This window comes from Anolis sagrei, chromosome 6 (genome assembly GCF_037176765.1).
Source record: "Anolis sagrei isolate rAnoSag1 chromosome 6, rAnoSag1.mat, whole genome shotgun sequence".
In the NCBI taxonomy this organism is placed as follows: domain Eukaryota; kingdom Metazoa; phylum Chordata; class Lepidosauria; order Squamata; family Dactyloidae; genus Anolis; species Anolis sagrei.
Genome location: NC_090026.1, coordinates 62,869,438 through 62,885,398, shown reverse-complemented (window position 1 = coordinate 62,885,398; position 15,961 = coordinate 62,869,438). Strand labels below are relative to the sequence as shown.

Below are 15,961 nucleotides of genomic sequence, written 5' to 3'. Positions count from 1 at the left end.
CCTAAGTCTGAAATGACTTGAAAGCACACAACAACTACAACAATCCTATTTCATCAGCCAAAAGCAGGCCCACACTTCCCATTGAAATACTAATAAGCTTATATTTGTTAAAATTGTTCTTCATTTTAATTATTGTATTGTTTTATAGTGGGTTTTTTGCACTACAAATAAGATATGTACAGTGTGCATAGGATTCATACTTTTTTTTACAAATTATAATCCGGCCCTCCAACAATTTGAGGGACTGTGACCTGGCCCTTTGTTTAAAAAGTTCGAGGACCCCTGCCCTAGAATGTCTCAGCTTTAGTTTTCACAGAGCATTCTCCAACTCCAGCATGAGCAAAATTAGGAGCTTGTCCACACTGACCACTTAGGTGGTATGGGGCCAGATCGGCTCCAGTAGTAGCCAAACAGTACATGGAACTGATCCAAGGTAAAGTGGTACAAAGCTACTTTTATGGAGCCTTGCCCCACATTAACCAAAGTTAGAGGATAGTTTGGATTCTGACCCAGAATCTGCTAACTCTGGACCTGTCTGAACAGTTGGGCTGGTTCTGAAATAAAACTGGTCACAACTGTTCCCTCTACTATCCTTTGTTCCCAGGGCTCAGGCCGCCCAGAGATATGAGATAGCAGTCATTGCGACCTCCCACCCTCCATGCCACTGTAGCCTCTGGATGTGACAGGGGTTCTACCTGTTTGCTGTTGCCTGCAGTGATATTGGATGGGGCAATTGGATGCTCTAAGAAGGGAAGCGAGATTCCCTTTCTCCTCCTCCCTCCTGACCCTGTTGCCACAGCCAGCATCACTGTGGGTGACAGTCGACAGGTAGGACCCGTTTTACAACCAGAGAATATCATGACACCAGTGGTGGGGGAGGGGGAGGACATGATTAGGGTGGCTGTCAAGTAGTGCTTAACTGCATTTAACCCTTCTGAGCAATCAGGACTTCCTCCCCACTCTACAGTGCCTGGGGGAATTTATATGTGACCCACACCTGGACTGATTTATTTATTATTTATTTTGAACACTTTTACTCCACCCTTCTCAACCCCTGGGGGGACTCAGGGCAGCTTCCAATTGGCAACAATTCAATGCCGCATAATAAATACAAAACACCAATAATTATAATAGTTAAAAGCATAAAAAATTAAAACATTAAACATTAAAACAATATGAGCTATTACCAGTCTGGTAGCCATTTATCTAGCCGTATACTCAGTGTAGATCCACATTATGTCTGTCCTTCAAATTCTCTTACTTTCTTTTTACACATTAAAGATGAGGAAGTTTAAAGCACACACCTGTAGACTGAATAGAATTGTTTTCTGTTATTTCTAAATGTGGGAAATATTTTCCCCTTTAATGCCTATATATCTTCAGGAATTACTCTCATGTATTCATTCCTGTGCTCTGCAGTCAGCACAGGGCTGGTGGGTGGTGGCCATACCCACCCCATCCCCCTGCCCCAAGTGCCCATGCTGATTTTGCACGGGAGGGAATGTGGCCACCCCCTTTGGCAAAAAGGCAAAGTTTTGGCCCTCCATGTGGGCAGAAAATGTGCAGGGAACTGGAGGCTTAAACTCCTGTTCCCTGAACGTTTTCTGTAGTCTAGAATGGCCATAGAGGAAGTTATATTCTTTGGAAGTCTTTTGCCAGTGAAACCAATCTTACAATTTCTTTTTATTATTATTTAATTGACATATCGGTGTTTTTGAAGACTATTCCTTTTTAATTTCTTCTGCCACTCAATTGTCATGTATTTCTCTTATTTGGTTTGGTTTATTTTTATTTTATGCATTGTTGAATACTGCAAATTTTCAATTTCTTCCTCTTTTTCTTGTGTTGTTATATATATACGTAAAGAATTTGACATATTTATTTACAAGAAAAAATAAAATTGTATAGAAGCCATTTCATATGTGTTGTATAGTTCAGATTCTATAAGTAGAATGTATATAATTGTGTTGCTTCAGCTTGTTGGCATAGCTATCTATAGGCTGGTAGGAAAATATTCTAAAGCTGGGTAAACAGCTTATGATCCGCATAATGGATGCAGTTCTGTGAACATCCCCGCCTCCAGTTTGCCATTCTCCAACCTTACTCTGGTATCTGGAAGCACTTAGGAAAAGAAATAGATGCACACCAGTGGCAAATTTATGAGCAGAATTATATATTTGTGCTTGTACTCTAGTTTTTAAACCAGTAGTGTCTCACTTTAGTAACTATTGGAACACATGTTTTCTTTTCCTCTCATTCACAGTATCACCAACTTCAGGATGAATATTTCACCAGTGCTGTAGTCTTGTCACTGATTCTAGCTGCCTTATTTGGCCTTGTCTACCTTTTGATAATCCCACAGTAAGTGTTTGCTCAGAGTTCTAAATTAAATAAGACTGGGTTTTTAGTGGAATATTGTGTTAATTGTATTGATGGGTGTGGCCTCATGTAAGCCGCCCCGCCCCGAGTCCCCTTGGGGAGATGGAGGTGGGGTAGAAATAAAGTTTATTATTATTATTATTATTATTATTATTATTAATAATAATATGGATGTCTTTCTTGGGATTAATTAACAGATTTATATTTCATTATAGAAAAAATATGGATTTCTTCTGGTCGTTGAAACCTTCTAATCACTATGTTAGTGACTTTATTGGAAACACAGCTAAGGCAATGCATTAGATTGCTTTTGAGAATTTTTTTCTCTTTTGTGGAGAGAAAAAGCGGGGCAATAGTAGTAACAACAACAACAACAAACCAATAAACATGGAGATTCCATCTGAACATTAGGAAGAACTTCCTGACTGTGAGAGCCGTTCAGCAGTGGAACTCTCTGCCCCAGAGTGTGGTGGGGGTTCTTTCTTTGGAAGTTTTAAACAGAGGGTGGATGGCCATCTGTCGGGGGTGCTTTGAATTAAAATTTCCTGCTTCATGGCAGGGGATTGGACGGGATGGCCCATGAGGTCTCTTCCAACTCTATGATTCTATGATTTTATTGTCCCAGTGGTGATCAGCACATTGGGTGCAGTGCCTAAAAACCTTGGGCTGCACTTAAAAACAATTGGCACTGACAAAATTACCATCTGTCAGCTGCAAAAGGCCACTTTCCTTGGATCTGCACACATCATTTGCCGATACATCGCACAGTCCTAGACAATTGGGAAGTGTTCAGCATGTGATCAAATAAATACAAAAGCCAGCATAGTGATGTATCAAATAATAATAATAATAATTATTATTATTATTATTATTATTATTATTATTTGCCAGTGATGTTTGAAACTGAAGTTTCTCTGTTTACTTATTAAGCAAAACAAATCTTCTATTCATATTTTTTGATACAAGATAAAGTTCCAGGGGATGTGTTTACATATGTGAGAGGATCTTGTCCCTACTCTTTAGCAGGAGCAAAACCACGTGAAATCATATGTACTAGTTGCCACCACCAATTAATTTAAGTCCCTAAAACCTTCAAAAAGTGGAACTTTGCTGGCCCCCTGTCTTGGAAGAAGAGAACCCTATACCATGCCCACATGCATGCAACAATGAGGGAAAACGTGTGAAAGAATGTGGAAGTCAGGATAAATTCACAAAAGAAAGTTTTTATTCTAAGAATGACATCTAAATTGGCAAGGTTTCTTTCAGCATGAAGGGCGTCTCCCTTCAGAAAGTTCTTAGACATTACAATGGTACAATCAATCTAAGTCATATCCTGTCACGGTAACAAAGGAACTGTCATTTCACAAATGCATCTATGCTTAACATTCCCCTATTATATTTGTGTTACAAATGGATGATCCTGGGTCTCTAATGTTCAAAGGACTGGAATCTGTGATCCTCTGCCCAGATCTCTCTCGTGAACCTGTTACACCAATAAATGTATTTTAAATCTAACACTTCATTAACCCTTTACTAGCTGTGTTGGCCAGATAATGGGAAGAGCCCATTATGACAACATATTGTGATTTTAGAAAAAATAATCTGAGAAAATCACAGGATCAAATCAAATAAGATATTTTCTATGCTTATGTCAATGTTTTTGTTTAATATTTATTAAAACTGCTGACAGTCTTGCATAAAGAAACAGATAGTAATTCGAGCCAAATCATCACCAGTAAATATCTTAGTTTAAGAAATGTACTGTTTGAAGAAGCAGTTCCATTAGTCTGTACTGAATCTTCCCACTACTAGTTTCATTTGAAAACTCTAGATTCTCGTGTTATGAGACACAAGAAAATGATCCACTTCCTCCATTTTACACATCATTATTAAATCCCCTCTTGCCATAAATACTCCCTTTCTTCTGTTTTCCTTATAATTCTGCAAGAAGTTTTAGTTTTAATTAATTGTATGCAATTAGAAATATTGCTGTGTTTAGAATTGTAATGTAATTGAAAATATTCAACTACAGAGGGCGCTTTTACACTGACACTAAGAGCACTTCCCCACAGACATTATAATGCAGTTCCAAGCTGTCTTGAAGTCGCAATATCCACAAAATGTACACATCCAATTTACACTGCAGCCAGGAACAGTGTGCTAAAAAACTCCCCTGAAATTCCAAAGTAAGATTTTAAAATGTGCTCCAGCTGAGCATTGTATATCCCAAGTACCCTGAGAAATAAAAAACGTGACCATCAGAGCACTGGTCTGGATGGTGCATCATTAAGAAACACTAAAATGGCTGGCCAAAAGGCAAACACCCTTGGCCAAGGACATGCTGGTGGCAATTGCAATCAGTCCTTTGGGATAGAAAACCACAGGATTCTCATGGGAACTTTCGCTTTCCTCCTATTCCCATTTCTTGTGCCTTGGTGAGGGTCGGTGCTGGTCCCAAGTTCATCGCTGGTGGCAGCAGGTCGAAGGCAAGTGGCAGGACAGGCAAATAGGGGGCAAGAGGTCCCATCCTCAGCCACTATCCTCCACCGCGATGCACTCTAGCACCCATCCTTCCCCCCCAATAAACTTTAACACCTATCTTGCTCCCCACAATACATTCTAAACCTATCTTCCTACCCCAGTGCACTCCCCAGTTAACTGCCAGTTGCCAGACCACATCCCACAGTGCACTTTCCATTTCTTACCATTCATTTATCTAGGGAAAAAAGCACACCACACAGCTTGTAAAAATATAAAAATAAATGTATTGCAAAACAGAAAACTGAACTATTTACATATCTGTGGGAGGGATCTTGCGGAAACAAGCAATAGAGGATTCTCAGGGAAGGGGGCAAGTGAGCGATGAGGTCCTCTGAATACCATTTAAACCCTTCCTCCAGGTGGTCCAAATGGAGCTCCACAGCATCCACTGGAAAGCAAAGGGGAAACAGCAATGTTAATTCCAGCAAGCACTATGGAATGTTATGGCCACATGCCATTCACATTTGGTACCATCATGATAGGCCAGCATGCCCCCCTCCCTTACCCACACCAGGCACATGCACATACACCTGTCCCATGGTCCATCCCTTTGGATTTATGATGCATACTGTTCTGCCACTGCCGAACATCACCCCTAGCTCCTGGTGATGGTCCAACAGCAGGCCTGGCTACAGGACCATGGGTCTCTGCATGTGAGGAGGAAAGGGAGAGATATGGGAGGTCGCCATTCGCCAGACACCGAAATGGCAAGGAATGCTTTCCCAAGGGGGATCAAGGGGATAGAAAACTTACCAAAGTGTACCTATGGAGCAGGTAGTACTGGCACAATGATGACGGGTCGGGCAGCATGTCCCCCCCCCCCACCCCACCCAGACACCTTTCTCTAGCACTGGAGTCATAGATGGCAGCATGGCACATTGGCTATGGGGAATGACAAGACCCCTGGTAGTCACCTGCAGGGTGGTGGTCCCTTCAGCTGGGTACCCACCACATACTGAGGGTGCATACCCTTTGTCAAAGAAGCATGAGCTTCTCTTTTAGGATCTCCCCCTGGTGATACTCCAGGGCTTCAAAGAACCAGTCCTTTACCACCTTACATTTGGTGTGGCATTGGTGCCTAGTTCTTTGAAAACCCTGTTGCTGGAGGGCCTGGGCTGCAGAAGCTCAGAAGTGCCTTGAATGAAGACTGTTGCTGATCATAACTTTTTGGCACAGCTGATGTGTTTATTAAAGTACTCCTGGCTCTCATTGAGTGCACCCTGGTATGGCGTCATAAGCCAGTACTTAGTGGGGTAAGGGCTCTTTGTCAGCAGCAATACCCCAGTCCGCATGCTCCAGACAGCAATGCTGAGATTGCTAGGCATAAATATGCCATGATCTTGTAGATGGCAGAGTTCCTTAGGATTCCGGCTTTATGCATTCGATCACTCCATCACAGTTCCATATTAATGAAGTGTCCTTGGTGATGTAGTTTGCTGAAGCAAGATGGAATTGTCCCACCTGTTTTATGAGGGACACAGTCATACAGTGGCAATCCTCCACACTCCCTCCTGCCTGTGAGAAGCACATTTCCATGAAGCCCACCATAATCTGTAGCCATAGGGGAAGGGGAAAGTGACAAGAAATCAGCTTACACTCACCAGTTATGTGTATGATTACTTCAGTTTATGCTTTTAGGATCATTTCAAGTCACATACTCTCTGCCATATCTAGTTCGGTGTGCTGCAAAAACACCGCAACACACTTTCTGCCAGCAGGGTTATTTTATATGAGGTGTTAAAATTTCTGTTTGTTTGATTTATTTGAGTTTGTATTGTCCTAGGTTTGAATGGCATTGAATTGTTGCCGAGTGTTAGCAGCTCTTACTTCTCCAATGAAGGAGAGAGGCCATGATATAAAAACAAAGTAAATAAATTAAAATTTAGGTGGCGTCTTCTTCTTCCAGTGACACTGTGCCATGTCTAGATCAGTGCTGCTGCACAGAACTGTGACACATCCTCTTTTTCATGGGGATGGCCTTTCTCATGTGCTCTGACCACCTCTGGGAGGAGTGGCATCATGATCCTTTGGAAAATGAGTTGTGGCATTCAGAAGTGGTGGATCCACTCTTCGCCTGTAATATACTTGGAGCAGCTACAATTCATTATATGGCCTCCATTGGACTTTCTTGAGACTTCTTTTAATTCTCTGCTACGCATTTAATCTGTGCTGCAGCACACAGTGCTGGTGTGTTTTGTGGCTATTGCAACCTCAAGTCAGCTTCAGACTACATTATATGGTCAATGTAAGGACCCAGAGAAAGGACAAGCCATATTAGAGCATTGGGAAGTCTGCTATACATATTAGGCTATGAGAAGAAACCCTTGATATTTAATTCATGGCAGAGAGGTCTAGGAAGAACTCAATGCTTTTATGTATCCTTCATGACTCAGTTTCCATATGTTCCTTTTAGGAGTACTGTAGTCCTTGTCCTTTTGGTGTTCTGCATATGCTTCCTGGTAGCATGTATCATGTACTTACATGTCACTCGAGTACAAGTAAGTATTCAGAAATGCTGTGACTTCTTATGCTGGTAAGAGGTATATACGGGTAGTCCCCAAGTTAAGAACATCCAACTTACAAAGACTCCTAGTTAGAAATGTGAGGGGTGGCAGCGCTAGGTGAGCCCAGGAGCAGGCACACCAGCCGACAGCATGCACTGGGACTATTGCAGTATTTGAAAATGTTTAAGCATTTACATGCACAAGTAAAAATAAATAATATGTTAAGAATAAAACAAGTATTAGTCCAAGTTACATTTAAAGTAGAACTTCATGCAATGTTTTGTTTAGTTTTGTTTAGTATGTTGTAGGGTTAAAGCAACTGGGATTTTTATTGTTGTCTGTATCCTCAATAGAAAGATTTAATCATACTTCCTGTCTCTGAGTCAACGGGAAGTGAGAGGAAATCTACCCCTAGGCAGGGAAATCAACTCTTGTAAGAGCTATCATGGGAAAAAGTGTCTCCACTGAAGCTTTATCACCAAACCTTGTCTCCACGACAACCCAAACTTTTCAAAATCCAATTCTCACTGGGATAGAAATTGAGGTGAAATCTTCTGAACAGGCACACAGAGAGCAAAACAAATGCCACAGGGTAATGAAAACTTTAAAAAAATGGTTGGAGGTACACTTAGAAATGTACCTGTTCCGACATACAAATTCAGCATAAAAACAAAAATACCCAAGTATAGTGTTACAGAAATGTACCTGTTCCGACATACAAATTCAGCATAAAAACAAAAATACCCAAGTATAGTGTTCAAAACCCAAGTATAGTGTTACAGCAATATGGTTTTCATTTCTGCAACATTGTGTGCTTGAAGATAAAAACCGGTTTATTTTATTAACATACAACTCTTGGGATTGGCAGATTAGAAACAAGACAGGGCTTCTGAAACTTTGATCCTTAACAGATTTTGGAGCATGTAAAAGCCCATCGGATAGGATAAAGGACCCTATCCTTCCTAGATGTATCTTTTCTTCAATACAATAATATCTGTATCTGTTAAAATATCTTATACAGACATTTTTAGTTTATTGACTATGGATCATTTTAATCAGTGTTTCATGACACACTTATAACATTCTTTTACATTCTGTTTCACTCTTTGAGGGGGAGGCAACATAGCCATGCACAGTGGTGAAGTATAGGAACATTTCAGGAGTTCCTGAAATAGGAAGGAAACTGGAGTTTAAAAAGTGACATAATATGTCACAAAACCATATTGCAATAAAACTGTGCATGTATGCTTCACTCTGCCTCTTATGTTTTGTTCTCAGGTGACAGCATGGGATGGGGGAGCAATGCATTTCATTTCTTTAGATGTGGATGACTGTGTTCCCACTGAAACATTATTCTTCCTCTTTTCCTGAAAGGGAAAATGTTATGCCATTTTACAGAATTCATTAAAAAAACAGGAGTTCTTTGATAGTGTGTTCCTGCATGGCAGGGAATTCGACTGGATGGCCCATGCGATCTTTTCCAACTTTATGATTCTATTCTACCAGCCACTCGCAGCCCAGTGGAGCCCCCTTACCCAAAGTTGGACTGTTTCAAAAAGAAGAAGAACTAATTTTGTTCTTTGCAAATTTGACAGTTTCCATGGGAGGAAGTGAAATGTCCCCTACTGGCACTGCAGAATGAACCCCTACATTGCAGAATTGTTGGAAAACAACATAAATTTTGGACAGCTCACCATGACAGCTTTCTCCTTTACCTTGCACTGGAAGGGAATAGAACTGACCTTGACCATGAGGATACCAGTTGGGAGGGCTCCACCAGTAAGATGCCCAACTATTCACTTAATAGTCCATTTAATTCAGTCTCCCCTCACTGCCTGTCCTCTCAGCTCCTGTCATATAAAATCCAGATTATCTGCTTTGAACTAGATTATATAGCAATGTAGACTCATAGTTCAATTCAAAACAGATATTCTGGATTATATGGCAGTGTAGATCCAGCCTCAGACCCAATCTACACTGCCATGTAAAATCCAGATTATCTGCTTTGAAATGGATTATATGGCAGTGTAGACTCAGGTTGGATCTACTCTGCCCTATATCCCAGGATCTGATCCCAGATGTATCTGCTTTGAACTAGTTCATATTAATCCACACTGCCAGACAATCTGGGATAAGAAGCTAATTAGAATCGGATCGTGGGATGTAGGGCACTGTAGATTCAGACTCATAGTGTAGGGGCAATCCAGCCCTTCACTGAGTGCGAAAAATGTAGGGGCAATGGCTCATTGGCACTCCACCAGCTCACTGCACATTGCCAGGAATCCCCTGAGCTCAAGAGGGTGATGTAATGGAAGATGCACCACAAGTTGAATCCCAACTGCAGAAGCTGTTCATTGTGGGTCAAAGCAATAGGGACAACGCATGGAGCATAAAAAGGTCTGTCACAACCCCCAAATGGGTCTGAAAGGCTTTTATCACTTTGACAAAGAATTCAAGACACATTCAATGAAGGCCTCCCCTTCTTAAAATGAATTGACTGTGATCTACATGATCGGTTGTCTGTTGTGTGGTGTTTGGGAAGCGGGCTGCTTGCAGGTCAGTGGTGTCCTACTCTTGTAAGGTTAAGAGTGGACCTAGCCTGAGGGGCCAACCCTGTGTGCGGTTGGAAGACCCATGTGAACATACTCAACAGTTCTGTCCTTGCAGTCCTTCTGCCATGGAATTTACCAATTTGTGAAGTGTGTTCTTCTCCCATCCTGCTATAATGGAGTGTGGCATTAGGCTGAAGGCTGTGAGGGTTAACCATTTAAATGACGTCATACCGGCTTTCCCCAAAGAACACAATTCTAAATTCTTGACTAATCCAGTTCAAAGCAGGTGATCTGGATTATACAGCAGACGCAGTGTAGATCAAGCCTCAGGCTGGATCCACACTGCCCTATATCACAGGATCTGATTCCAGATTATCATTTTATCCCAGATTATCTGTCAGTGTAGACTCATCTAATCTAGTTCAAAGCAGATAATCTGGAATCAGATCCTGAGATATAGGGTAGTGTAGGGCAGTGTAGATCCAGCCTCACTCATTACTGACCACCTACAGCATGAGAAAGGACAATTTTGAAGTGTCCACATATGTGCGCACATGTTTGGGTGCACACACACTGCAGTTCTGTTGATATAATTTCCTTTTGGATGAGTAATATTGGACAAGTACGTTGTGGAACATCCTGATGCACAATGTTTAGTTTGAATTCCTAGAAGGATCTCATATATATACAACTATGACTTATATTAGATAACTAATAGAATTCATCTGTCAATTTCTCATTTTTATATATTTTATTACCTCTATTGTTTTACAAAGAGTTTAGGACCACTTAATTTATAGTGTATTGTTCTTTCCTTTCAGTGTTTTCCAGGGTGCCTGACAATACAGATTCGAACCATTTTGTGTATTTTTATTGTGATCTTAATTTACTCCGTGGCACAAGGTTGTGTGGTGAGTATGTGACAGTGAAGCAATTATTGTGTAATTTATTTAGCAAATCACAATTTTATTAATTTGCTTTAGGCCTACACTAACACAAATATAAATGTGTGAGAGTATTTTTATTAGCTTAAATAGACTATGCATCAGTCACCTTACTATAAAAGAGTTCTCTGTAATTGAATTTCTTATTAAAACTGAAAATAAATAAATTGTTCTACACTTCCCTCTTCTGGTATTGTCCAGTTCATAAATGCAGCACAAGCAAGTTTTAAAGGTGTGTCCGATATTGGACTTGGACTGTACCATTTCAAACAGCAGTGAGGCATTGCAAGCTTTTCATTACAACCAAGCATAGCCGGCGTGGGGGGGGGGGGGGTTCATATGGGTATGAAACGTGCATATCAGCAAAAGTTGTTCATTCTAACTTCCTCAATTTTTTTTCATGACATGCATTCAGTCATGCGGCCCTCCACCTTTGTCCTGAAACTGGTGTAGTCGACTGAAAAGCCTTTATGGTCCCATCTACACTAACCATTTAATACAGCTCAAAGTCAATTTATCTACAAAATGCATGCTACCAATGCCCACAGCAGTGTGAATTAAATGGTATACAGTACATTAAAGAAAGTTTTATGGAAGTCCGAGATAGGCCCTTTAATGTGTTGCAGCAGATCTCAATATATCCCAGATCCCAAGGAGAAATTGACTCCGCAGAATGCAAAGCGAATTGTAGAAACCTAGCCCTGCTGAAGTCCTTTGTAGAAGTCTGAACGAGGGGCTATCAAAATATGCCCCAATTACATGGCTGCCTAGCAGGGGGCTAATTGACCCCCTGGGGTGATTACTTTATTACCTCCATTTCTGTTATTTTACCTTTCTTTTCACCTAATTCTTTGTAATCCTGATCCTCATCTTACCTGGAAATGGGGGGCAGGATGCAGAGTGGTTTGAGGCTAGGTTCTATGGTTAATATAATCATCAACCTGGCCACAAATAGTTCCAGAACTGGGTTGTTGTAGGTTTTTCCGAGCTATATGGCCATGTTCTAGAGACATTTTCTCCTGACGTTTCACCTGCATCTATGGCAAGCATCCTCAAAGGTTGTGAGGTCTGTTGGAAACTAGGAAAATGGGGGGGGGGGGGTGTATCTCTGTGGAATGTCCAGGGTGGGAGAAAAAAATATATTCCACAGATATATAAACTCCATTTTCCTAGTTTCCAACAGACCTCTCAACCTCCGAGGACGCCCACCACAGACGCAGGCGAAATATCAAGAGAGAACTCCTCCAGAACATGGCCATATAGCCCAGAAAACCCACAACAACCCAGCCTCCATAGGTATTGCAGACTTCTAGAGGATAAGCCAAACAGCATTTCCACAGAGCATGTCCACAGAGACTCTGTGGACATTCCATAGAGATACACACACACACACACACACCATTTTCCTAGTTTCCAACAGACCTCACAACCTTTGAGGATGCCTGCCATAGATGCAGGTGAAACGCCAGGAAAAAAATGCCTCTAGAACATGGCCATATAGCCCGGAAAAACCTACAACAACCCAGTGATTCCGGCCATGAAAGCCTTCGACAATACATAGTTCCAGAATTGTCAATCTAATTACCCACACAGCAAAACTGGTTCCTCTTAAACTGATTTCGAGCTGCAGTATAGTGTCGGTGTGCCCCATGACTTGGTATAGTTAGCTGACATGAAATGTACCATATATTCTGGTGTATAAGACTACTTTTTAACACAAGAAAATCTTTTCAAAAGTCAGGGGTCGTCATACGCGGGTGTCTTCTTATACACGGGAGTCTTTATATACACAGGAGTCGTCTTATATGCTGGAGTAGCCTTATGCATGGGAGTCATCTTATAGAGCGGGTGCTGAAACTTCCAATCCAGATTGGAGAATCTGTGGTCGCTGCATATTGTGGGGGGAGCTCAAAAATGGCAGTGGCCATGTCCCTGCCATATGCAGGGACTGTATTAAAGCATTAAAGGCGACGCTGTACAAGTATGGTAGAAGAAAATCACTTCATCAGGATTTGTGGACTTAATGCAGTCACAATGGTGAGGTGAAGGGTCACCTCACCAGGAAAGTGTAAGTGTAGGGCGGAGCAAGCTGCAGGCATCTGGAAAAAAGAGATAGAGTGGCTCTGGGCCAAGAAAAACATAACTCTTTTATCTGTCTGGCCCGCCCTTGCATCCTCTTACCGTACCTCCTTCTCTGCCTCTCAGATCTCACTCCTGAAGACTGCAGTGAAGTGGTGCAGGTACACATGTGCGAGATCTGAGAGGCAGAGAAGGAGGTACAGTAATAGGAAAATTAACATATTGAAATCAAATCTTTTTAAAATGTTATTTGGTGTATGTTGGAAGAGGGGTAGTCTTATACGACGAGTATATCCCAAACTCTATATTTTAACTGGAAAAGTTGGGGGTCGTCTTATACGCCCAGTCATCTTATATGCCAGAATATACGGTACCCATAAATTCTGACAAGGATCTGAAGACATTTGATTTGTCGTAAGATACAAATCTTTGAGGTACAAGTAGCACTCTGCTTTACTGAAATGTGGAAAGGATTGTCATTTGACTGCTTCAGAAACAACAATTAACCCGTTTGTTACATGTCTTTTCTTTTGTATATTGTATACACATGCTCTGACTTTCACAAACACATATATAAAAAATGCAGTGGATTTATTCAACTGTCTGCAAATAGATATTTTATCGTATGTCTTCCCCTGATACGTTATTGCTGGAAGGAAAGTTCCATTGGCATCAGTGGAAGATCCCCCCTCAAGATTAATCCGAGCTGAGTAGGCATAAAGGGTTTTTTTTTTTTTACGAGGGTTTTCGTGACAGGTTAAATATTTCCTACCCCTTGCAATACTGATGACTAACACATCCATTATATATTAACATCAACAGAAATTTGTGCATTTGTATCATGTACCGTTTGACCCTAACTGCTACCGCTATCAAATGTCTTTTACATATGTGGATTCTCCTTATTTTACTAATAAGCATGATTTATTCTTCATAGTCATTTTTTACTCTCCATTTACCTCTAGGTTGGTTGTATGCCCTGGGTCTGGAATACTAATTCCAGCAGTTCCATAGTTATCATTTCTCCTAGTGGGACAAATAAGACAATGAATGAACTTCCATGTGACGCAGCCCATTATGCATTTCTCTCCTGCGTGGTGGGGACTCTGACCCTGGCAATATTTTTACGCATATCTTCCTTGCCAAAAATGATCCTCCTGCTTTTTGTTACAATTTTGTACATAGTCATTTTGGAACTCGGTGGATACAGAAAAGCAGTAGGGTAAGTGCACTGCGTAACTGAGAAGAGACTAACTGTTGTTTCCTTTTTTTAAATCCATAGACTTCGAATGCAACTTTTTTTGTAAAGGCCAAGTTAAAAAAATCTGTTTATGGGGTTTTGCCACATTAAACCAAAATGACATTATTTATTTATTTATTTGTGACATTTATATGCCGCCTTTCTCACCCCAAAGGGGACTCAGAGCGGCTTACAAGATAGATAGATAGATAGATGGATGGATGGATGGATGGATGGATGGATGGATGGATGGATAGATAGATAGAGATATATACACATGCAATGCATTATATTATTAGCATAGTACAACATCAGTACTATATATTACTATATTGTATTATATCATTATATCATTATATTGCAATATTACTAGTAATATTACATGTAATATAAAATATATAAATATCATATTATTAGTAGTAGTATATTGTATTACATTGTCGATATAAATAAAAATGTAATGTTAGTTTGTGGGTTTAACAGAACTCAAAAACCACTGCACGAATTGGCACATTTGGACACAAGACACCTAACAACCCAATGTATGTCCTTCACTCAAAAAAATTGATTTTGTCATTTGGGAGTTGTAGTTGCTGGGATTTAAAGTCCACCTATAATCAATGAGCATTCTGAACCCCACCAATGATGGAATTGAACAAAACTTGGCACACAGTTCTCCCATGACCAACAGAAAGTACTGGAAGGGTTTGATGGGCATTGACCTTGAGTTTGGGAGTTGTAGTTCACCTACATCCAGAGATCGCTGTGGACTCAAACAATGATGGATCTGGACCAAACTCTACACAAATACTCAATATGCCCAAATGTGAACACTGGTAGAGTTTGGAGAAAATAGAATCTTGACATTCGGGAGTTGTAGTTGCTGGGATTTATAGTTCACCTACAATCACAGAGCATTCTGAATCCCACCAACGACAGAATTGGGCCAAACCTCCCACACAGAACCCCCATGTGTGCCACAGCAACGTGTGGCAGAGGACGGCTAGTAATATTATAAATATTATATGTATATACAATACATTACATTACATGATTCTAACCATATACTAAACTATATACTAAGTAATAGTTTTGGAAAATAGCAGAGGCAAGGAGACTTGGTTGCCTAAATCTCCTTGGAATCCTAATATTATTTTCAAAGAGCGAATTTAGCCCAGAGACATTGCTTGGTTTCATCCATCACAAAAAGCCAGCACCTGCAGATATTACACCATTTGCTTATTTTCATCCCTTGTTTGCCTTGGCTTTCCCTTCTGCCCTAACTTGTCTTTAATCTTCTATCCATTACCTAATTTAGGCCCCCTATTCACTGACCAATGAATGTAGTTTGAAGCTGGCTTCAAACTGTCACAGCCAGACAACAAATCCCCCCAAAATCACGTGAAAGAAAGCTCTTAATGTACATCAATACCCTGAAATTTGTGTAACATCATCTGGCCTCAAACTGATTCCAGGATTCCTACACAATCATCTGCACAGCAAAACTATTTTATTCTATACCGGTTTGAAACTGCATTCAGTGGTCAATGTAGATGGGACCTACCATTATAAAACCCTTAGTTCAGAGATGTTAATCGCTTTCTTATATTAACTCATTTCTATGGACTGTGTGCTTGGTACCTGTCTATATCTCTGCTACAAACCGTGACTATTATTGATCATATGTAGGGGTAGAGGAGAAATTTGTCAGTTCGCATTTTA

At 40.6% G+C, this 15,961-nt stretch overlaps 1 protein-coding gene across 2 annotated transcripts in view; it reads left to right on the top strand.

Annotated features, from left to right (window-relative positions):
* The window catches only part of ADCY1 (adenylate cyclase 1), a 148,488-nt gene that overhangs the window by 109,937 nt on the left and 22,590 nt on the right, over positions 1-15,961 (top strand). For both annotated transcript variants that reach the window (XM_060781541.2, XM_060781540.2), the window contains 4 exons: positions 2,264-2,361; positions 7,334-7,418; positions 10,798-10,887; positions 13,965-14,221. In XM_060781541.2, the coding sequence (XP_060637524.2) occupies positions 2,264-2,361; positions 7,334-7,418; positions 10,798-10,887; positions 13,965-14,221 (530 nt within the window). The remainder of the gene's footprint in view (positions 1-2,263; positions 2,362-7,333; positions 7,419-10,797; positions 10,888-13,964; positions 14,222-15,961) is intronic.